Source organism: Brachyhypopomus gauderio, chromosome 17, assembly GCF_052324685.1.
Source record: "Brachyhypopomus gauderio isolate BG-103 chromosome 17, BGAUD_0.2, whole genome shotgun sequence".
NCBI classification, from domain to species: Eukaryota; Metazoa; Chordata; class Actinopteri; order Gymnotiformes; family Hypopomidae; genus Brachyhypopomus; species Brachyhypopomus gauderio.
The window spans coordinates 13,672,368-13,697,303 of NC_135227.1; the positions used below are offsets into that span (position 1 = coordinate 13,672,368).

Below are 24,936 nucleotides of genomic sequence, written 5' to 3' on the forward strand. Positions count from 1 at the left end.
TGATCACAAAACAAATCAACTACATTATTAGACTATTATTCTTTCACAAACATGTTAATTTGAACATTTGTTCAATTTGCTGTGTTTTTTGTATTGATCATTTAACGGATATGAGGGCTACATTAATTCTGCCTAATTCTTCATGTGTTATTATTCTCAGTTTAAACCTTCCATTGGCTAAGAAACATTTTAGGACTACTTCAATGATTCAGCTAAATTTCACCTCCAACGGATCTGTACAACCTTCAGAGTTATAAGCCTAAATCAATAAGGACGCTATAGGTATCTTGAATACCTGATTAAACAAAATCCTTGTGTGTTTACTGAATAAAACTTTATCAAACGAATAAGGAAAAATACATAGTATTGTACATGAATTATAAACCCAATATTTTCAATTAATGGTTAACAACATACGAATAATTACCCGACCCTCTTTATATAACATTATTTGCGGGTCCGTCGTATTTAGTTTCTCAACAATGCATTACATATTAAGGGAAAAAATATTTAAACAAATTAAAGTGAGCACCGGCTTATTCCTCAGTTATTGTGAAAGGGAGTAGTGAAGGCGCTCCCGTATTGAACGGAATGGAAAAGTTACTGGGGAGAGAGTGAGTGAGTGAGAGAGAGAGAGAGCCAGCCGGATCTATCCGTCGCCATTACCGACTGGAATGAGAGGGGAGGGAGTCGATCTCGGATTACACGCATACTACAAATATTGTTAAAATTCGTTAAAAACCAAATTGTGTCGAGAATTGCAGCACTAGTCTTGTCGCCTAATCGCTGATAATATCTGGAGATATAATTCTTGGTTTGAAGTGGTGTGAATGAGAGAAACACTCGGAATGCCACCTCCTCTCCGTGGTGTCGGGAGCTGGGAGCGACCATGTTAGGTAGGGGAACGCTTTTGGAGAGGAGTGTCGTGACTTTCCACGCTGCTCGTGTATCGTTTGCCTTCGTTCGTGGGGTTTAGTTCACGTGAAGAACTAAGGTCGTGTGAATCTGTTGGCCGTTTTCAGATTTTATGCAACACACCGGTCGCTTACATGCAGTATAACACTGCCCAACACTTAGCGAGCTATTACTAAGGAAGCGTAGTCGGGGCAAGGCCTGTGTGGATGATGTGCCGTGTTACCAGGCTGGCTTAAATCAAACACGTTTAATTGTGCTTACTTTAAGCGGCTTGGGATACAACAAGCGAACACGTTTAATGGTGCCGTTTTAATAAAAATGACCTGCCGTGAATGTATTATCTACTCTTATCTGGCTAACTAGCCAGCCATCATAACGTTAGGAGACAAGCCCACCTCTTCATTTCGTCCAGTAGTTTTATCCCTTTGCGCTCACAACCATGTACGTTGCTCTGGTCGTCGGGATTTTTAGCTCGATGCACCCACTATTGTTGGGATTAGTTGTTCTTGAAACGCTGTTAGAGTTGGTGAGGCAGAAATTAATGCGTTGAAAAAAAAACTAAGTCATCACGCGTTTACACGTCGAAGTTAAGTTAGCTGACCTATCTAGCTAGCAGGCGTGGAGCTTGCCAGCCTTGTTAACAATAGCTCTGCTTACTTCTTGTTAGAAGTCCAACATCCCAAAAAACGCACTTTAATTACCTTTTTATAGTTTGTTAGACTATATTTGCAGTCTCTAATTGTGCCTAAAGAGCATCTGTAGCCCAGATAACGACCAAGATATGTAAAAAGATTAGTGGTAGACCTAAAATGCTAGTCATGTCGGAAGCATTTGGCAAACAGTGTTCAACGAGCCGTTTCTACAGGGACACAGTGGTTGACAATAGAGTCCTAAATAATTGGACTAATGCCAGAGTTTCGATCCTGTCTGATTTTTTGTAACTAGTTGAATGTCACAGCACGCTTCTCGTGTGGCTAGTTTTCTCGACTTTCCACACTAACCTCATTAACAACTTACTATCAATTGGACAATATTTTAGAAAAGCTTTAAATCCGTATTTTAAAAACTCAGACTATTCTTAGAGGTGATGCCAACCACCCCCACGATATCGCTTGCAGTAGTCCCATGCAGTTTTCGTCACTGGGAGTCACGGCCTTTAATGTTGCCTCCACATTAACACGCCCAGTTCACGTCATCTGACCATTATGACGTCATCCGTTGATTGAGAGGGTAGAACGCCAAACGCAATCACACAACGTTGCTTACACGTCTTTTTTTTTTTGCTAGCATCACTGCGTGTTTTATATAATGGAGATTTTAAGGCGTTAAAATGGTTGATTCCCCGGGCAAGACTTGTGTTAAATTTATAGATTCACACCACTAAGGCATTTTATTTAGGCCCATCTGTCGTACAACAGAATATTTTAAGTAGTAATCCACATTTTATTGGTCATGGTAGGCTGTTAGGTTGACTTGTTCCGTCTACAGTTATCCCCATGTTTTCAGTAGTTTTTCATGAATGACCTGTTCTTACTGTTAGCCTATGCATATACAAACATGAATGTATACACACACACACACACACATATGGAGTGCTTCAGACTGCCACAGCAGTGTGTCCAACAGTGGTGCTGCCTTTAATACAGTATATGCTAAGCTATACAGCAGACTCACCTCATAAAGTGTAGGCCTATATGTGAATATGTTAATAATGATCTTATATGATACTGTGTATTGTGTTTTTTCTTACCATTTTTTGCACTTTATTCTCTTTGCTATTGTGTTGGTCTGTTGCTACTAAGGTACACAAATAGCTTCAGTACAGCAAGGTTTACAATTAAACTTGCAGTTATAGCATGTTCATTGACATTTCCCAAGTAATGTTTCCTGTAATTGCAACATTTTGAGATAATGTCCAGCAAGTACCACTACATTGTTTTATTCACTAATTCATGTTTTATTCTTCTTCCAGGCAGGTGATACCCAAGGGGAAGTCTACCTACCCCATACCAGAGGATCAAGAGGAAAGATTCATCAACCACTCAGAGTGAGACATGGAAATGCATCACCAGTAGCAGATGGAACTTCATTCCTGAGTCGTTGGCAGACTTTGCTGAGATTGAGAAGGCAATGAGAGGGGCAATATAATGGCCAAGAATAAAGAGCCCCGTCCACCGACGTATGCTGTCAGTGTTGTTGGGCTCTCAGGCACAGAGAAAGAAAAGGGCAATTGTGGTGTGGGCAAGTCTTGCCTATGCAACCGATACGTTCGCCCAAGTGCGGATTGCTACTACTTTGAGCACACTTCTGTGTTGAGCACAATTGACTTTGGAGGACGTGTGGTGAATAATGATCACTTCCTATACTGGGGGGAGGTTTTACACAGAGGGGATGATGGCCTTGAGTGTAGAACTCAAATCATTGAACAGACTGAGTTTATTGATGACCAGACCTTTTTGCCTCATCGGAGCACAAATCTGCAACCATATACTAAGCGGGCTGCGACAACAAAATTGCAGTCTGCTGAGAAATTGATGTATATTTGCACAGATCAGCTTGGCTTGGAGCAGGATTTTGATCAGAAGCAGATGCCTGATGGAAAGCTCAATATTGATGGCTTTGTCTTGTGCATAGATGTAAGCAAAGGATGCAATAGAAAATTTGATGACCAGATGAAATTTGTCAGTAGCCTTTACTCACAAATTGCCAAGTCAAAAAAACCCATCATCATTGCTGCAACAAAATGTGATGAGTGTGTAGAGCAATATCTAAGGGATGTCCAGACCTTTGCTGCAAGCAAAAAGAATCTCCTGGTGGTTGAGACATCGGCTCGATCATCTGTCAATGTGGATCTCTGTTTTAATGCTCTGACCCAGCAAATAGACAAAACAAGAGGCAAACCTAAAATTATTCCTTATTTGGAGGCTTACAAAACACAGAGACAGTTAGTAGCCACAGTTTCAGACAAGTTTGAAAAGCTCATTGTGCAAAATGTGAGAGATTATCACACAAGCTGGAAAATTGTAAGCAATACATTGAAAAATCACCCAGACTATGAGGAGTACATCAACTTGGAAGGCACCAAAAAGGCTAGAAACACATTTTCCAAGCATATTGAACAGCTGAGGCAAGAGCATATCAAGAAAAGGAGAGAGGATTATCTCTCCAGTTTGCCTAAAATTTTTAACAAGTTGCTTAACAACCTAGAAGAGATTGAAAACCTGAGCTGGTCAGAAGCTCAGAACGTTGTTAAGAACAGGACTGAGTTTCAGTACTATTTTGTTGTGTTGGAACAAACCCCTTGGGATGAGACTGATCATGTTAACAAAACGGATGACAGAAGGGTGCCCTTTGACATCCTTAAAACTGCAGAAGGAGAGAGGATTTATCAAAACCACGTTCAGCATTTGATATCCGAGAAAAGGAGATTGGAAATGAAGGAAAAATTCAAGAAGACATTGGAACGAGTGCATTTCATCAGTCCTGGCCAACCCTGGGAGGAGATAATGTGTTTTGTCATGGAGGACGAAGCTTACAAATATATCACTGAAGCTGATCGTAGAGATGTTTATGCACGCCACCAGCAGGAAATAGTTGAAAGGGCCAAAGAGGAGTTTCAGGAAATGCTTTTTGAGCACGCTGAGCTGTTTTATGACCTGGATTTGAATGCCACCCCAAGCTGTGACAAAATGAGTGAAATCCACACTGTACTTAATGAGGAACCCAGATATAGAGCTCTTCAGAAGCTTGCCCCAGATAGGGAGTCCCTTCTACTGAAGCACATTGGGTTTGTTTATCATCCCACCAAGGAGACATGCCTGAGTGGGGTGAGCTGTGTGGATCTGAAAGTTGAGCAGGTTCTTGCAAACAGACTTGTTCAGCTAGACCATGGTCGCACCAACATGTACTACAACAGTGCCAGTCTTGATAAAGTAAATTTGTGTCTTGTTGGTAGAGAAGGACTAGCTCAGGAACTTGCTAATGAAATAAGAGCTCAGTCCACTGACGATGAATATACCTTAGATGGAAAGATTTATGAATTAGACCTTTTGCCTGTAGATGTAAATTCTCCTAGGCTTTTGAGCCATTCTTGGGTATCCACTTTCAAACCTCATGGGTTCTTCTGTGTCTTCAGCTCAATAGAGTCACTTAATTACATTGGAGACCGCATAAGCCGAATTCGAGCTGAGGTAACCCAGAGCAGAAGAGATAGGTTTTCCCAGCCATTGCCATTTATTCTCATTTTGGCAAGTCAGCGGGACAGTATTTGCAAAAACATACCTATTCTAAGGCATCAGGGCCAACAACTTGCCAATAAGCTACAGTGCACATTCATAGACATACCCTCTGGGACATTTCCACGAAAGTTTAATGAGTCTCAGATAAAACAGGCACTCCGAGCAGTCCTAGAAGGCTTAAAGCACAATTTTGATGTGATGAACCCAATGCCCTCCATCAAGGATCTGTCTGAAACAGATTTACGGATTGTTATGTGTGCTATGTGTGGAGATCCATTTAGTGTGGATCTTATTCTCTCACCTTTTCTGGACTCACATTCCTGTAGTGCTGGTCAGCCAGGCCAGAGCAACACCCTGATCCTTGACAAGATCATCGGTGATAGTCGCAGACGCATACAAGTCACTGTTCTCTCATACCATTCATCAATTGGAATCAGAAAGGATGAATTAGTGCATGGGTACATACTTGTCTACTCTGCAAAACGAAAGTCTTCCATGGCTATGCTGCGGGCGTTCTTGGCAGAAGTCCAGGATGTCATTCCAGTCCAAATGGTGGCCATTACAGACAGCCAGGCTGATTTCTTTGAGAATGAAGCCATTAAAGAGCTAATGACGGAGGGGGAACACATTGCCACAGAAATCACGGCAAAATTTACAGCACTCTACTCTTTGTCTCAATACCACCGACAGACAGAAGTGTTCACGCCATTTTTTAATGAAGTTCTTGAGAAAAAGAGCAGTATAGAGAGCTCCTTTATGTTTGACAGCACACGGGATGGAACGGGCACTACTGAAGATGTCTTCCCTCAGTCACCTCACTGTCATTCGCCAGCCTACACATATTACCCTGACTCTGAGGATGATGCAGAGGGACCACCCCCTTACAGTCCTATAGGGGATGACGTACAATTGTTGCCTACCCCTAGTGAACGGAAGTATAGAATTGACCTGGAAGGGAACGAGTACCCTGTCCACAGCACACCTGTAGGTGATCATGAACGCAACCACAAAGTGCCTCCCCCAGTGAGACCTAAACCTGTGCTGCCCAAGCCTAATGTTAAGAAGCTGGACCCCAATCTATTGAAAACCATTGAGGCAGGTATGAGGAGCACCAGGAGAGGACCACGAGGCCCAATGATGGTTCACAGTGAGGACCTTGAAGCATCTGACAATTATGCAGAGCCAGTAGACGCTCTCAAATCTAAAGGCTTCAACGATGACATTTATGCTGTGCCAGAAGACACCCATAGCAGAATAGTCAAGATGCGCAACTCGTTTGGTGGTTTGCATGTTCTTCATGGGGATGAAGAAAATGGCTTTGACCGTATGTCAAAGTCTCAGGCAGGACGACGGCCATCCAAATACAAACATCGTTCAAAGATTCTTTTTAGCAAAACAAAAGCGTACCATAGACGAGTTCACTCTGATGTCAGTGATGATGAATCGGGACCAGCAGTGCAGAAGAAGAAGAAAGGCAGAGGAAACCGGGGCAGTGAAGAGGATCCCTTACTCTCACCTGTGGATCCTTGGAAAGGAGGGATAGACAATCCCGCCATCACCTCAGATCCAGAACAGGATGACAAGAAGTTAAAGAAGAAGAAGGCACCAAAAAACAAGGAACCCAAAAAGGTTTGACCCTTTGTGTTTATACTTTATACTACGGCCCTAGGAAACTATGATATGTTGTATGACTGCTGTATTTTTTAGATTGTTTCTGTATATAGACATGGTATTATGATATTTGTATATTTATGAAATTTATATATTTTTTGTACAGACAAAAGCAAAGACTACAAAGCCATTGTATCCACCAACTCGAAGAAACTGGGAAAGCAACTACTTTGGTGTGCCTTTGCAGAACTTAGTCACTCCTGAGAAGCCTATTCCATTGTTTATTGAAAAGTGTGTGGACTACATTGAACACACAGGTCAGTGTCCTGATCTAATACCTTAGCAAAGAAAACTAATGATTCTCATAACCCAAATCTACGGCTCCAAATGTTTAGCTGACAAGTATTTGCCTCTTTCCATATCCACTGTGTTCTATGGACGTCGGTGTACCAGGCCTTCATTTATTTGTTCGCTGTGCATTAGTGCAAATTAGTGATTCATAATCTCTTGGGTTATTGTGTGGTTTTGAGATTTTCCCATTCCAGTGATGTTGAGTAATAAAGGTAACTTACATTTTTTGATTGACACATTCAGGTAGTCAATAACTAGGCAACTGTCAGTGCATGATATCAGGCAATTTGGCAGATATTCCTTTGATTGTATGTTACTGTTCCTGTTCCTGTTCCTGTATGTTACTGTTACTGTGTTTGTGCCATGGCATTGTATTAAGTGCTGTTAGAAAATTCATTTTCATATCCTGGCATTACAACGAATGCCTGTTTTGTTTATGTTGTTGTAGAAAGAGATATTTTTGAATAGTGTAATGAATATGTTTTGAATAGTCACAATATATATACTATTAAAGTTAGAGATATCAGTAGAAAATGTTGGATTAGTTATTGGGAGAAAGTTCTTTAAGGAAACGAATTACAAAAGGTCAAAATTAAATTGATGTTGAATTCAGATGAATTAGAGTGTAGTTCATAGTATAGTGTAGAGTCAGTGAATGAGGCAGCCATCCTGAGAGATGAGGGTTTGTGCGTGCATGCCCTGGTGTGAGTGAGAGACTATGAAAAATTTGTACCATGCCATCACTTTACGGTTAATTTAATATTGGTTTCAGGAACCTATAATATGATCAGATTGATAAAATATGGTGTCAGCTATTTATTGTAGCTTTTAAACAGTATTGGAAACACTTATGGGAGAAAGCTAACAATTAATTTATTCATGAGGTGAACTTATTGTTTCACTTGATCGCTAATAACGTGGAACAACAAAGTTTGAAAGGTAAGGAAAGGAATGGCTGAAAATAGACAGTGAACAACTGAGAATACGAAAATATATTTCATGAAAATATACTGGGTGATTATTCCCAGAGCACATTGTTTATCTTGCAAGCGATGTACAAACCAGGTTTCATGCAAAAAAAAAAAAAAAAAAAACAACAGACTTAATAGTAATGGATAAAATGAAGTGGTCAGATGTTGGATAAGCCCTTATGGCCATTTATATATAGGCTAATCAAAGATCTAATCTTTGCATAGCATTTTAAGTAGTACCCAGCAATAGTAATATATCTATTCTTCTTTTTTTCAAGTTTAATGTCATCATTTGGTTCCTAGGTGATTTCTGACAGACATAATGCAACAGTGTATTAGACTTTTGACAGAGGCAGGGATCATAGAGGTGTCATATTGCCTTGTGCTGTAACTGATGTTGCAACTGAGGAACTGAACCACACGTGTATTACAGTGCAGCTAAGAACCAATCAATAATATACGTTTGACTTTAAGTGACAATTTAATGTTACAGCCACAGCTGACAGTCACAGAGTGTTGGGCTGGAAGATTAATGTAAGTGTAGTAACTGGTAAGCAGCGATATGGTTGGATAGATATTTTGCTCTAAGGATGTTTTTATTTGGCTCTGTGGTTTGGGGGGTAAACATGGACAGTACGTGAGTCAAAAATAATTGCAGGTCAGTATGTTTGCGTGTGTGCACATGAGGGTCCAACAACTAAACTCTTGAGTCTTTTGTTTGCTTGCTGAAAGTACTGGATGGTTAATGCACACAGACAGTGTTTGATGGTGGAGATTGTTTGGTTTGGAAGGTGGTTTATTTCTGCTCATAACAAGCCTTTTTTTGTTCTGAAGTATTTTGGCTATAAAACCATAAAATGCTTTTAATATTTAACTAAATGTGGGCATTAAAGTGAATGATCTGAAGAGGTATCAGGTTAATACAGTCATAAGAGTTTAGTTTTACCATACCACCGTGCCCTACTTTCCACCTTGGTGATCTCACAATAAAATGAATATTGTGTTTAGTTAGAACCCGAAACAACTAGATTGAAATGACTGGATTTCAGCTATTTCATGGTAGTCTATATAGTGGGGTGTTCATCCATGTACATGCAGTAGTATGAGAGTATTCATACCTCTCATCCCTCTGTCATACAGGTGAAAAACATTTGCAGTGATGACTTGTCAAGACCTAAACTGTATTTGGCCCTTGTTAGGTTTATTGTTGACTTCCTGTGATGGCATAGATGGCTCACTATGCCTGTGGCTGTTTTGCGCAATGTGGGAATCTGTTTAAAAAAGCCTTTTGAGTCCATCTAGCCAGCAAGAGTCTGGCTGATCAAAGGGGTCATCAGGCTCACCTCCCTGAAATTCAAGCGTGCTTGGTCACCCTCTTTATGTGCTTTATTTTGAAAGCCTTGAGGAAATTATTGTTCATTTTTGTCTAACACAGCTAGTCCTTTACAAGTCTCAACTTGTATATACTGTATGCTTTTGCATGCCTCTGTTTCTTCCATTTTGTGCTGTAGAGCTTTTGGCATAAGGCACTGTACAGTGAAACAGCATTTTTTGGGCTGTTTCGTAAATGATTTTGAAAACTCACTTGGCACCTTCATTGTCCTTAAAGTTGCTTTGTGCTTTAATACTATAATTGTGCACTGCACACTTTGACATAGTGTACTCAGAGAAAGCCAGATGTGGTTGTTCTCATGAGAGCTGTTCTGAGTGTGAATTAGAATGCTGTTTGCATTTTAAGTCCAAGTCTACCATGACTAGGTAAATGGGATATAATGTACAAGTGTACTCTCTATGCTCTATGCACCATCTTTTACCTATTATTGTGTCATATTTAGAGCTGAGCATTTATTTGCACATTTTTTGTGCATCTTTCACATGGTGACATTCGATGACTCTAAAATGCATTCTTCGGTCTTTGACTGCACAGTGTTGCAGGATGGAACCTTCTTTTGTTTCCTCTCATGTTTCCACTACTTAGATTAAAAGGGTTCATAATAGAGAAGGATGGTCATTTTACCTCCAAAAATAGTTTGCATTCATAGCTATAGATATGGATAATAGTAATACAAAGTTGAAAGAAATTGGTCAAAACTGCCATATGCCCGTATTGGATCACCATTTTCTTTCTGCTAATGTGAACAGATGAATTCTGTTGGTTATTTTACGTCAGTCCATTATTAGTAGAGCCAGATTTCTCATTATTCTATTAACTGTAGGCTTGGGTTGTTTGGCCACTTGGTCCCCATCAGATGCTCTGCTGAGCAAGTTTGTCACTTTGCATATTAAATTCTTCCCTCGAGATGATCTTGTTAAATAGTTTTATTTTAACTTTTACAGTGCTTCCAAAGTCGTTTTGCATTTTCTTTTGAAACTTCTATTTATTTTTTGGGTCAACTGTCTACCTGTTCTGCTCGGAAAGAGTTAGTGCAGAACACTAGCTGATGAACAAAGTTGTGACATCACATTGGGATCACTGTAGATACCTTCTGAAATGTAACAAGTGATATGTACACTTGATCAAGGACTCTTTGATTTCTGTATAAGTACCAAAGCACTTACAATGGATAATAATATGAGGATAACCATTATAACTCATGGCCATCTGGCGTTGCTTAAGTGAACACATTTATAACATCACGCAGCAGAAGAATACTTTAGTCCTCGTAGCAGTGTGCAATGCAAATGGCTTTACAAAGCAGGATCCCCATAGACTTTTATTTATTATTCAGAAACAGATTCTAGATAGCCAAACATTTGTTTGAGAAACCTATCCGGTGCTTTAGGCAATCATGCATTGTCTGTTGGCCTGATCAGATGCAGCTATTTAAGACATGAGCATCTGGTTAGAAGGCATGATTCAGTGCTGCTGTTATACTGATTCCTGAGCTGATGTCCAGTCCTGATGCCACTTGCTTAAGCTTGAAGGCATCAATTATTTCTTCTTTGACACACGAATGTCCCTGGTGAACACTAAACAATAAATGCCCAACACTACAAAGTGCTGTTATTCTCATTGGCATTTTGCTGTCTTTTGCGCTCGAGGTGAGAAGTTTGTCAGAACAAACTACCTTTGACAGACTGTCACCACACATCAGGCTGTGCGCTTGGATCATGGTGTTGATCTCTAAGGAAAATGTAGAAGAGCACAGTGCATTGTAAACTTTGACACTTTGACATGACTATGGTGCCTCAACATACAGCATTTTAAGATTTGACAAAAAAAAAAATTGGTTTGCAATCTGGAATCTAAACAGACTGCATTATGGTGCATTATGGCACTGCTATTTCTGATACAGAAACGTGACTTGTATAAAACCTGTGTCAAACATTTCTGATAAGTGGGCTTCTCTATCAAATCTCAGAATAGTTCTTGTGGTTTTTTGTGTCATGACAACGGCATATATTCATGTTGTTTAAATATCATCAAGTTTAATGAGTTAAAAATAGTTGGACAATCAGCAAGGTTGTCCATCCATTTTTAGTTTTGCTGTTCTTTTAAACATCATCTGAAGCCTTCGGTGAGAGTGAGGTTAAATATAGTCTTGGTGGAGTGTGGAATCCCCTTCCACCCAGTGTCCATTTTTTTCAATGAAGAGCTAAATATAGATAATAATAAATGGTAATCAGGAGGGTAATATGATCATCTCCACAGGACACTGCTAAAAGTCCTCCACCCGAGTGGCCACTGACTGTCCTGTTGTAACCATCTAATATTTGCAAATCCTGTGCAAGCTCAGCATCAGACAGAAAGAACCGTCGTCATCCTGGGACACCTAAGCCACTTCACACTGAATCCTCAGTGTATTACATGCATGGACTGTTTCTGCTAGCCTGTGAATGCTTGTAACTTTGAAAGGTGGACAAAAATGTTTTATTACAGAAATTTTGCTTTTGTGCCTACTGGCGTGATCCCATGGGTTTGTGCACATTTTAAATAGTACTTTACAAGATCTGCAGCCTGGGCCTCCCTGCTGCTCTTAAGAACATGGGATTTCAGCCTCAGGACTGTTATCTGTCTCTCCCATGGCGGAGATGCTGCTGAACTCGGCATTATGACTTCTGAACTTGGATGTATTGGACATTTAGTAATAGCCCCATACAGTTGATTCTTATAGAATACACATTTTCTAGTGAATAAAAAGAACACAAAACTCTTAATCTATTTTTTAGTGTCTGTTGTAATAGGATGATGATGAGGAACTAAACCTGGTGACTTAAAACTGTTGTTCTAATAGGACAATAAACACGGTGCTATCACCTCCCCCCCCAAGCTGAATTTCCATGTATTACAGGTTATGCAATCTTTTTTTTTTGTAACTCATGCGCTCTCTTTGTATTAGAGATGAGCTGGAGTGAATGCAGCTGCCACCGTCTGCGTTAGGACAGATGTCCCGGGCTCACAGTTGAGCCCGTAGAAGAGCTGTCTGCAGGTCATCAGGGTGCAGCGATGCTGATGCATTGTGAGCAGAGCACGCTCCAGTACGCCCAGCACAACTCCAGGCTGTGAAAAGAGCAGGCAGTCTTCTGCACGTGTGACCTGCAACACAGCCTCATTTCTGTCCTCCTGCACAAGCCCATCCCCCAGATATTTTTTTTGTTACTGAAAAGCTTACAGTGTTTGACCCATAACTGCATCTGAATTCACCTCTGTCACTGTATTATGAGTCTGGCTGCGTGTGTGGAGTGGGTTCTGTGTTGACCAGTTCCACGTTCTGGTTTTTGTAAGAGGTGGTGTTTAGCTGCAGGCAGCAGCTGATGTTTCTCACTTCTACAAAATCCTCTCAACAGCTGCAGATTTCTTATGATGAGATTCCTTTACACACATGCACACACACACACACACACACACAAACACACACACAGACACTTTGATGGACTAGCTTGCCGAGTTGTTACCTGTAGTTTTAAGTTTAATCTAAAAGCACTCGGACCAGTCTTACGAGTGTCAGCTCATCATGACTAAACCTGTTGTCAGGGATTGAATGTTAACACACAGACAGCCATAGTTATTTGAATTGCTAGAATAGCACTTACAAGAACTGTTGGGGTTACAACTGTTGTAGAAAAGCACTACGTGCCCTGTGCACCTGCATTTCTCTTGGACTCCGGTATTGGCCATTGTGTTGTCAATATGAAAAGGCATTTTACACGGTCTGATCTTACACTATCCCGTTCATCTGTGTCGGGTATCGGGATTTATAGCTAACTACAGGCTGGTAAATGGGACAAATATTAATGCCGTCCAGGCGTCCACTGGAAATTGATGACTGTTTGGATCCTACCTCTCCTAATGGTCTTAGGAAAGCGTTTGTGTGCATTTAATTCAAATGTAGAGTAAGGGTGATCTATTTATTGTTTTTACCCCATTACTGACTATCCACATTTATTCTACTCAACCTGCCTAAGTATATTGAAGTCATGTGATGAATTGGTATAATAAACATTATTGTAAACTGGTTTCCAGTAGAATACACGTGTGCACGTGTAGCCCCTTTGGTTAGTACGTCTCGCACAGGAGGAGGTATCAGCAGCAAGCGCTCATCTTCACCACTGCCTCCTGCTCACAGCCAGCAGCTCCTGTTTCACTCTGCTGTTCATTACTGCTTAGATGTTCCGAGTCCAGAGTGTCCAGCTGCACTCAGATACCACTTTAGCCTGTTCTTAATTTTTACGCAGGACAAAAGATCTTCTTTAATGCCTCGATCAGTGCATAAACCCTTGATAATGTATCACTGCACTGCAGCTCCTCAGGCTAAATGTTGGTAGACAGACAGCAGTGGGCTTTTTATTAGTTTATGTTACTGTTAAAGGCATTTGTGAAGATGCTGAAGTGGACAGATTCACTTGGTTTTCGGACGGCCATTAGCTGTTACACATGGAGCAGCTCCATCAGTTCCAGTAGAGCACAGTGAAGTTAATATACAGATGATGTATGGGTGCGTTTTTGTGCTTGCACTGTTTGATTTATGGCAATACCATTTAAGTACTGAATTGTGTGTACTGCAGGTGTGCGCGCAACCACCCATTTCTGATGAATAAAAACTGTATTAGCTTAAATACCACTGAGGTATGATGAGTATTTCTGGAGTAGGTAGGGAACACGCTCGGCCATATGGGGTCTGGCTCAGATCCCTGGCCTGATAGTACCATATGCCGCAGTGTTTAATACAGGCCACTGTTCGTATTTCGCAAATGCCCGCCCTGCTCACGGGCGCCCTGGCAACAGCGGCGGGAAGGAGGCTTAGTTAAAAGGTTTAACGTGATGTCTGTCCCGTGCTGAGACGGCCGGTTGTGCACAAATGCGCGCAGGCGGGAAATTGTAGGAAATGCTGGTACTCAGAATCAGTGGTGCGCGGTTTGGTTGTTATGGAGAAGCCTTTTGTTCACTTGAGGAGTCGTGGCGCAGCCGGTGAAAACGCTCACCGTGCTGCTGCAAACGGCCCACGCGTGGCTCAAGCAGAGCGGCTTATTTGCTAATGCTCTAAACACCCCTGTGATGTTGGCAGAAAGCTGATTGGATGAGTGAGAGTGACTGTAGGGTCGGAGGAGCGAGCGTACAGGGTTAACGGGGTTAATCAGATGACCCTTTTCAGGCTGCTCAGTGGATCAGCCTGATGTATCTCCAGGAAATAGGCGCTTGAGAAGTAAGCTGATATCTACCTTTTCAAATTCTTGTACAATAACAGAACAGCAGGCGTGTGGAATGAGGGTGTGGTGCTTTCTGCTGTACCTGGTGTTTCAGATCAGGCTTTAAGTGCTTAAAGAAGACAGCCATGATCTCAAAACCATGCTAGTATCTTAAGAATTTTCAACAAAAGTTAATACCACAAAGTAGGAGATAATGGACTGACTGAAAGTAGTCGGCACTCTGCCAAATGTGCTGGGACTCACGAGCCATGTTCACTTTGTGAGCTTCGAGTCTTAGGGACCCCATGCTGTGCACGATTGTTTTCCCTACACTGACTCACAACTCTGACTTATTATAAGCCATTCATGAATGGAGTCGGGTGAGTCAGAGCAGGTTGAAATGTCACACCGTCCAACATGGCAGACCATCGTAGGCTGGCAACAGTACCCATGGAGAAGCTGCAGGGGACACATTTAAATCACTCGGTTGCCGCACTCTTGAGCGATCTCGTTCTGTGTCGGTGTGCATAGAGATTTGAGTAATATCTTTAGTTTCCTCTGCACCAACAGGCCATGATTAACTGTGGGGGCGGGGCCGCGATGGTCATCTGCCAATGGCGAGTCCTGTACGATGCAGGAGAGAGGGCCGCGAGCGGGACAGCGGGACATCCTGCCGAGCTGCATCCAAATTAAGATCGCTTCCCTCATCGCCACTTCCTGACGCTGTTTTTCACGGCATCCTTGACCTCAACCTTCCTGTCGGCATTTGACTAAATAAAGTCCAGTCGTCATGCGATATAAAAGATGCAGCAGACTGAGCATTAAGATTTCAGCGCGCCCCACAGTTCTGGCAGGGCACACAGGAACCATGCATGTGCCCCAACAGGTCCCGCACTGACTGTGCTTAACAAATTTAGGCCAGCTAAGATCCATTTCTGGGTGTCTTTATAGAAAAGAAAAAGATTTGTGAACCAACTTGCCATTTTAGAGCAGATGTTACCATGGAGGTAACAGTCTCTGATCTTGAAGATCTACCACCCTGGGAGTTGAGTTCCAACCATAATCCTGTTTGATCCTGCTTGGCTCATTGGTAGTCCATCCAGGGAGAAATAGAAACGGCATTGTGTGTTTTGAATGTGGCCAGATAAGGACCAAGTATCATAATTAGCTATCATCCATTGTTTTATTTTAAATGTATTTGGATTTCATAGTTGGAGTAGTTGGGTAAGCTGATTAAGTGGTGATCCTATCCTTAGTGCAAGTTAACGAGCTTATTTAAATGTATCACAAAAGCTGACCTAATGCTTTGAGTGTGAGTGGACAACTGGCTTAATATAACTGTAGAACAACATATTTCTTTTCTTTGTTTTTTGAGGTCTTTTCTCTTACTTTTGGTTGAATTGTATAGAGCTAGCAGTCGCAGTAATGTGTTCCCCACTCCAAGTGTCAAGCTGGCTACATGTGCACACACACGTGTCACGATGGTCAGGGACAGGATCCACCACAGTGTGGCAAGACCTACCACAAAGTAGACCTCAGACCACGTGAGTCATCGATGGGTCATTGCTAAAATGGGCCAGTGCTGATATCACAAGACGTACTGTATTCAAGAAAGATAAAGTCTCTCCCTCAGACTAGTTTGTGCATGGACTCCTAATATGTAGCTGATCATCCTCGTTTGATGCCCGATTAAGAAAAGTACCGAACTTTCCCGCAACCTGCGTGTAGTGTGAGAAGGCCCGTTTCTCCATACGTAACACCGCACCACACCCCAGACTCCCACTGCTGTCTGAACAGTGGGTGGAACCAGCTCCGGCATGTGGGAGCATCCCAAATATGCATAGTGGTTTTAACTTGAAGCGGTTAGCAGTTCGGCTAAGATGCATGACTCAGTAGCGTAGGTTCAGCGTTTGAACCAGAGCTGCGGAGCAGTGTGGAACATGACTTGTTCAAAGCGGAGCGCACCTAGATGTTGATAAGCAGATCGATTAGACAAGTGAGGATGCATTTAAGCGTTGGTGTTTGAACCCAAGTCTCAGAGCACCAGCACCAGTTTTCCAAAGCCAGGTTTATCTAGATGCTGATAGATTAGATAGTAAGAGAAGGCAGGAAATACAAAGCTGTGCGTCGGTCAACAAGCAGAGGCCTGTGAGACATAGTGAGATTAGCTATCTCATGTGACATCATAGAGAGCTGGAACTGACCTTTTCCTGTTTGGGAGTTCGAGAGAGCATGTTTTGCAGGTTGCTCTAATTAAATTGCTACCAGGACAAGGTGGCCAGGCTAGGCTAGCCAGTCTTTTGCACAAGCAATAATAATCACTTCTCCTGCATTTAGACAAAGGAATGTTTTAAACAGATCTGGGTTGTGGCTTATTGTTTCTGTTTTAACATCAAACTTTGTGATTCTTTAGCTAATGTCAGTGAGAGGGGAAGCTAGGGTTTTTCCAGATTTGGTCAGAAATGGGTCACCAATGTCTCTGTAATGTATGGGACAATCCATCCTGTATACAAGTTATTTGACCTGTATATGAGGGATTTAAATCTATAATGTTTTCTTATGTAGGTAATTTTCTAAAAGAAACAACAAATTTGACTGTAGGTAATTTCATAGCATTCAGATGTCAAATAAGGCTAACCTCTGCTCATGTTACAGTTCAAACATCTGTCACGTTGTTTTTTAAAGGTGGTTCACTTCTCTGTCTCTCTCATAATCTTTCATCATTTACATCATCTGTAGTAATAAGAACATTTGGAACTGATGAACACGCCTGTATATGTGACATAGTTTCACCCCGTGTTCATCTTGGGCCTTTAGGGCCTTTCACTGTTATAAGCTTTGTTCCATAAATATTCTATGTAACCTTTGTTCGATTGATTTAATTACATACCATTTCTAATGTTCTAGGTCTCACTGCAGAGGGCCTGTACCGTGTGTGTGGGAACAAAACTGATCAAGACAACATTCAGAAGCAGTTCGACCAAGGTACTCAGTGATTTGTGTTTGCAAAAAATCTGATTGTCACATGCACAAATTATGTTCAAAAGACTGTTGAGAAATCTAATGTTTGTAAATTGATCAGTTATTTATTTGTCTTTTAAATAGGCCACTCATATTTCATACCTTATAGTCTCTTGATTTATATTTACAAAAATAAATCCTCCCTTTTCCTGTCTTTTCTACTAGCTACTGTATTGGCCAGAAATCAACAATGCTTTATACTTAGGATATCGACATTATATTTAGCAGAAATATGCATATTAATAAGCAAATTCATGTCTGACAGATTAATATTTGATTAGATTTTGTTGTACGTCCAAGCTAGTAAAACGGATTTTTGCCGTCACAGCTTCTTGACGGTAGTTTACATTGTTGAGTGATTCTATCTTGCGCTCCTCTGCATGTACATTCCTGAGGTGTTTGCAGTGGATTTATGTTCATCTTTTGTGGCTGGAAAGCACAGCTTTTTGCTCTGGTCTCTCACATTTAATACCAGAAGTGCCTGGTGACCCGTGCAGGTGACTTCTGCAGAGTGGCCAGGTCATTTACTCAGTCAGCCAGCGTTTGCCCTACAGAGCTGGCGTGGGCTTTTATCGGCCTGCTAGACCGCTGTCTTGGCCTCCTGCTCCTCACTGCTTTATGAATGAAGTGCATCTTCCTCTCTTATCCTGTGTCCATCCTGCACTGAGAAGTCCTCTGACAGATCTCACCTCAGGTTGCTCTCTCTTTCTCTCTCTCTCACTCTCTCTCTCTCTCTCTCTCTCTCTCTCTCTCTCTCTCTCTCTGTGTCCATGTTCTCTCCTTCGCTTTTATTTCACTCCCTCAAGCATTTTTCCCCTCTTGCTCATTCTTTTTCATCATCTCAGTTCTTTCATCATCCACTCTGCTTAATTGGCACAGCGAACACCACAGAGCCTCCAAAGATCACGACGATACAGTTACTTTTCTTTTGTCTTCCTTTGCCCCCCTCCTCCCCATTTGTCCATTTAGACCACAATGTGGATTTTATGGCAATGGATGTTGCAGTGAATGCCATGGCTGGTGCACTGAAAGCTTTCTTCGCTGATCTGCCCGACCCTCTCATCCCTTACAATCTCCACCCCGAACTAGTGGAAGCAGCTAGTAAGTACTTCCTGTTATCTCCTCCTCCCATTCCCATGTCGTGTGTTAGAGGTTTTGGGAATGGGAGACTTGGGTCTTACTGGAATTTCCAGTAAAACCAGAAGACAGCTTGAGGAAACGGCGTTCGCGTTACCTGTTTGCTCTGATGTCATGTTGCTGGGCAGTGTTGTGAGAAAGCCAAGCACAAAAAGGTCACATGCTGTACCCTCAGCAAATGGTATTTCCCATAACAATCTATCATGATCAACAAGGAAAAAATACAGATTTCAAATCCAGCATTTTTATTTTGAAACCACTAAAGCAATATTTTATGAGCAAATGTAATAGAATTTCTCTTTCGGACTGATTACATGGACTCAATAGAACAATACAATAAACAGAATAAAGTAAGAGAAAAGGATAGTAAATTGGATGTCAGACTGAAAAGACCCGAAATTCAGTGGTGCCTTGGGCTCTGCATCACTGCTCTGTGAGTGTAGCCCAGCAGCTTTAGTGAACGACCGCTGCAGACTAGAGGACAGTAGACACGCGGCCCCTGAGCCCTCGGCCCCTGAGCCCTCGGCCCCTGGGCCCTCGGCCACTAGCTCTCCTACTCTTTGCTTTGAGTATTCTGTCGCTTTAAGAAAAAACAAATTACAAAGCATCACTCTGCAGCTCAGCTGGAAATTAATCCTGACAACGCTTTGTCTAATCCCAGCCCTAAGGAGGCTGGTGGAGGCGATTTAAAAGCATCTATATGTTCTCATCCTCCTGACGCTTTAGCCTCCCCCCCTCCTTGGGGTAATGTGCTGGATATAATCCACAACCTGGTGCGATGTGCTCCCGATCGCTCGTCGGCCGCATGACAGCAGGCTGATTCCACACCGCCCCAATCTCTCTCTCTCTCTCTCTCTCTCTCTCTCTCTCTCTCTCTCTCTCTCTCTCTCCCTCTCTCCCCACACACACACCCCACCCCCACTGATGTCTCTGCAGCACCCTGCCTTCTCTGTGCCTTGTACTCTGATTGCTCTCGGGGGTTGTTCAGAATACACACACAGGCACACGCTTCTGTTCCCGCCTCCGCTTCCCTCCTCTCTCAGATTAGCGTTTGAGCCTCTGCCAGATTCCCCGTCTTGCACGGGCAGGCGTTGCGCAGAGCTCTCCGAACAAACATTTTTACTTGACGACGTCAGCAGCGGCTTCTTGAATGTGTTGCGACTGGTTTCACACCAGTGCAGTCAGCCACCATTTGCAGAAGCAATGGCGAGCCACCAGACGGATTTGTCAAGAGTGTGTCCTTTGGAGATTAGATTAAAAGATGTGATTAAAATGTGCCAAACCAACAATGTCATTTTGTTTTGTTCTTTGACAAAGGTCATTAAACAGTAGTAATTGGAGATTTTGAGGTCTTGATCTGTTTCCCCTTATTCTGTCTGATTTATCTATTTAAATGTATCTTTTCAGAAATCGTGGACCACATTGAGAGGCTGCAGGTGCTCAAGGAAATTGTGCGGAAATTTCCTCCTGTGAATTATGAAGTTTTCAAATATGTCATCACTCATCTCAATCGGTAAAGATCCTCTCTGGATTGTTGTTTGTTGCACACGCTCTCCCTCTAAGTTCAGCATTCATCACACACACACACACACACACACACACACACACACACACACACACACCCCCCACAGGTGCAGTTCAGGTTCCTCGATCTTCATTGTGAATTATCTGTAGAACGTTCAAGTCAGGGTGCATTTGCTTAGGCTCTTTAAATACATTCTGAATAATCAGAATATATGGCAGACATAGTGAACTTTGATTTATTTATCAAAGCCACTTTGATTATTCTGCCTTTCATCAGACAAATACTTTGGTGCATGGCCTCATTTTTTGTCAGAGAATTGAGTTTCAGTCTTTTGATACTTAAGAAAATGCTGCCAGGGCTTTGATGAATTGTTAGGTCTCTTATTTGCTCTTCCCTTTGATTTCAAAATACTGTATTATATGTTGCATGTAAAATTATTTTTCAGATTCCTGCAGAGTGCAATCAGTGTATAGCGTGCCAAACTCGCAACAAATCCACACCTGTCTTTATCCAGTGTGTAGATAGATAGATGCAACCACCTGTTAAAGATCTGAGCTTTGTGCTCATTGGTGCTTGAACTATGCTACAGAGTTTCTGTATTGCCATTGAGTTTTGGCTCAGTGAATATTTCTGAATAATTTAATATTTCCATCGCTGCGTGAAAAGCACATGCGTATCTGCTCGTGTTTATAGATGTGTGAAAGTGTGTTTGCGTGCGCCTCCAGGGTGAGCCAGCAGAGCAAGACCACGCTGATGACGGCGGACAACCTCTCCATCTGCTTCTGGCCCACGCTCATGCGGCCAGACTTCGAAAACAAGGACACGTTGTCCACCACCAAGCTCAACCAGTCGGTCATCGAGAGCTTCATCCAGCAGTGCCAGTACTTCTTCTACGGCGGCGAGGTGACGGAACCGTCGAGCGCCGAGGGCACGCCCCCGCCGCACGGCCACGGCATGGTGGAGTCACTGCTGGCCCTGCAGCTCCCTCCACCCCTGCAGCCGCAACCCATCCAGCACCCTGTGCCCTCCGAGCCCCTCATCTAACGCTCCACCCGACACTCCCCCCCCCCCGCCCCTCCACAGTCGCGTGGGAGCCTGTTAAAAACACCACCACCACCACAAACAAACACAAAAACAGAAAGGTGGGTTGTGGGGGGAGGGGAGCGGGGAGTACGGCTGAAGATCGGAAGCCTGTGTGTGTACGGAGAGACGGCACTGACATGACTGTTCTGTCACATATATGCATTTCTTTTGTTCCTTTATCCTTTGTGGCTCAAATGGATTTATGTTGCAGTGACTGAAAGAAAAAAATAAGTGCTACAGTTTCGATGTTTGTTAGCGATGTGGTTAACTGGTCTGCCATGGAAATTATTTAGATTGACTGCAGATGTAAGGAAGATATATTTATACTAGTTTTTTTTTTGTTTGTTTGTGTCTTTGTAAAGACAATGGGACTGTCAATCATTTGCTGAAATGTACACTACATGCACGACCTATTTTAATGGCTCTATTCTGGGCCATTTTTGTCTGCCTATTTCTCCTCCTCATTATTTTGCAATGGACCTTTTTTTTAAAAGCAGAAATCTGTTTCTAAAAGAAAATGTAATTTGATGTGGTGATTATATCCCAAGGCATTTTGGATGAGACTTGTGAAGTTAAAACATGCAGACACACACACACACACACACAAACACAATGAACAGGTGCACACCAGCCTGGGAAGGATACCAGCAGCGAGACTGGATCTATGGCTCCTCAAACTCCGAACGCCACAGAAAGGAAACACCCCACTGGAGCCCACTGGCACATGGCAGAATGTCAGGCGTCACACCGTCTCCTGGCAACCTTACTCCTGTTTGACTCCTCCCCCATTTTTTAAAGTTTGTTTTAATTTTTTTGTTTGTTTTTTTTCCATGTAAATGTCTTGGTTTTGCACTCCAACAGCAGGCATTGAAATAGTTTTTATTTGTTTCTCGAACTAAATTTGCATGTCATTTGCCACCTGTAATAACAAAGATAGAAAGAGGAAAAAAAGCATACAAGCTTAAATGTTTTTATGCAAGAATTTTTTTATCTAACTTGAGGGAGCATTAAACTGGGTTACAAGTGTATTCACTCATTTTACCATGCCATAGGTTAATTTTTAATATTTTTTGTTTCCTTAAATAGAGGAAAAGTATATAATTATAAATATAGATTTTATATATATAAATAGACTATTATATATATATATAAATGCGTCAGCATAATTTGCTGATATGTGATGGGGTACTGGAGCTCTGTATAATCATGTAAAACATATATTCAGATTTCTTTGTGGTATGCTGTACTAAAATTTGGGGTTAGATTAATTGTACTTAATTCCCTATATGAAAAAAATGTTGCTTTCTTTTTTTGTAGATGGTACTGAATTTTGTTCCGCTGTAACAGATGCTGCTTAGAAAGCTTACAGTCTTCATGTGGAAAATAGCTTGAGACAGGGATGTGTAGATCTGAGATCGACTGGGAGCTTGTATGTGAAAGGATGGTGACAGAATATGGTTTCTCAAAAGCTTTGTAAGATAAAATTTCTATCTCAGTGAAATCGCTATAACAGAGGAAAGGGCTGGTTTTGGGAAAGCGCACAGCTGCTAGGATCCCAATTTTGGAGTTAGAAAGAGCAACATTTGTTCATATTACCTGCCTCATGCAAAACTGATGTACAAACTGAATAAAATTTTAACATCATCCACTATGTATTATAGTAAATAAATGATTTTGACAGATTAAGTTGCTTGGCTGATACCTCATCTCAGTTTTATTATGGTGGGTCAATATGTATGGTTTATGTATGTCAGTTTATTCTGAGGATGCTATGAATCTACGAATCCATCTGAATTCCTAAAACTGACGGCTACCCTTAAGGATCAGTTGGTGAAGTGTGCCCTCATCTGGACAGCCAGCCAACTACACAGGCAGCTCAGATATGTACATGCTTACATTAGTCTGTTACTACCATCATGCCATTTTTTGTATTACATCACCTAACAAGACACTATTTTTATGCAGGCATCTAAGCAGCAGCCTTTGTGAGGGTTTTGGAATTGGCCCTTCCGTTTGGAGAAATGGGGAGTGTGTTCCTGCCGCCTTCAAGCCATTATGATGAGATTTGACCCCACTGTCACTGCACTTGTTTTCATGGACAGCCATTTTGTACTAGAATGCTTTGAGCTCCATGATTTCACATCAGTGAGCTGCCCTCATGCATCATTGTGTGTCACTGCAGCTTTGTCATGAGTATCAGGTTCAGGCTCCATTATTATGGTATACATATGTTATGGCTGGGGCCAGGAATATCTATTAACACATTTTGGTCAGCTTTCATAACCTGACCTGCTCTCTACTTTAGTCCCAGATTGCTAGTCTCTGGAGTTACATTGCGCTGTCTACAGACAGTTATTTGACGGTTTTATACTTCAAACTATGACTGTTCTGCCTTAACAACAAAGTATGGCTTTAAGACTTGATTTATAGTATTACTAGTCACTATGATCTTTCTCCTTAAATAAATTTCAGTGCCTTTCTTGAGATTCTCTGGAATTAATGGTGTTACATAGCTTGCATGTCCCTTGTGTTTTCTGATTTTTAACCAGATCAAACTGAATCCTTTGTGGCTTCATTTGTGACTTCAGTACCAAAAACTAAATTTTTGCTGCAGACGCCTGTTTGACGCCTGCCTTGAACTGGCTTTGAGGAAGCCACTGTGATTCCTCTTTGAGTCATTTTGATATCAATTTTAAGTTGGCCCTGCACCTTGACTTTCAAACATATCCATGGAACAGTAATACATTGTTATTCTATTATGGAACACATATTTTCTAAAAAGTCTGCCTCAAATGAGTCCTGTGATTCAGCGAAAAACACCTTCAGCAGAACGTTCCACCGAGTTGAACACCACCACATGAGCTTATAACCTCAGGCACTGACGACTCTGCAGACAGTGAGTAACACTAGCATAGACAGGAAACACTTCAGGGTGCTTCTGTAACATCGGCTTGTACTACGTTAACATCAAGCACGTACTTTCCTTTGCATAATGACTGACTCCTTTTAGTGATGAAGCCTCATCTCACCCTAGTAGAAACAAGAGACAAGTGTCTCTAGAAATGGAGGTCAAAACATCAGTAAGCCCATACCTCCCAACTACACTGGGCAACGCCAGGAATGGTTCTTTATTATGATTATTACACCAATACAAGCTCATTAAAGGGAATTGCTGCCTTATCCTTACATAGAGCTTTGTGCCAAATAACTTGCATTTTATGTTCTTTCAGGTTGTTAAATCAACACTAGTAAGACCCCATGCCCTTTAACTTATGTATGTAATAAAAACCTCCTGAAAATTTACCTTTTCACATTTTATTTGATTATGGTTTCAATAATCATATGGTAAAAGTGGTTGTAATCCTTATAAATCAAAGCCCTACATTAAATCAAGCATATTCACTGAGAGGAATGTAGGTACCGCTTTGCTAAAATTGGCTGATAATCTTTGAAATGA

General features: G+C 41.7%; 1 protein-coding gene across 1 annotated transcript; it reads left to right on the forward strand.

Moving 5' to 3' along the window:
- Positions 1-641: 641 nt before the first annotated feature.
- On the forward strand, positions 642-23,123 carry arhgap5 (Rho GTPase activating protein 5). The gene is made up of 7 exons (XM_076978428.1): positions 642-896; positions 2,888-6,782; positions 6,931-7,081; positions 17,621-17,698; positions 18,704-18,835; positions 20,279-20,384; positions 21,122-23,123. The coding sequence occupies exons 2-7, from the start codon at positions 3,063-3,065 to the stop codon at positions 21,438-21,440; spliced, it is 4,506 nt and encodes a 1,501-aa protein (XP_076834543.1). The 5' UTR covers positions 642-896; positions 2,888-3,062; the 3' UTR covers positions 21,441-23,123.
- Positions 23,124-24,936: the final 1,813 nt, after the last annotated feature.

Bases quoted from the DNA above. Each gene is read 5' to 3' on its own strand.
- arhgap5 (XM_076978428.1), top strand. From the start codon at position 3,063: ATGGCCAAGAATAAAGAGCCCCGTCCACCGACGTATGCTGTCAGTGTT. The intron at 6,783-6,930 runs GTTTGACCCTTT...TTTTTTGTACAG, and splicing joins AAAACAAGGAACCCAAAAAG to ACAAAAGCAAAGACTACAAA. The intron at 18,836-20,278 runs GTAAGTACTTCC...GTATCTTTTCAG, and splicing joins CGAACTAGTGGAAGCAGCTA to AAATCGTGGACCACATTGAG.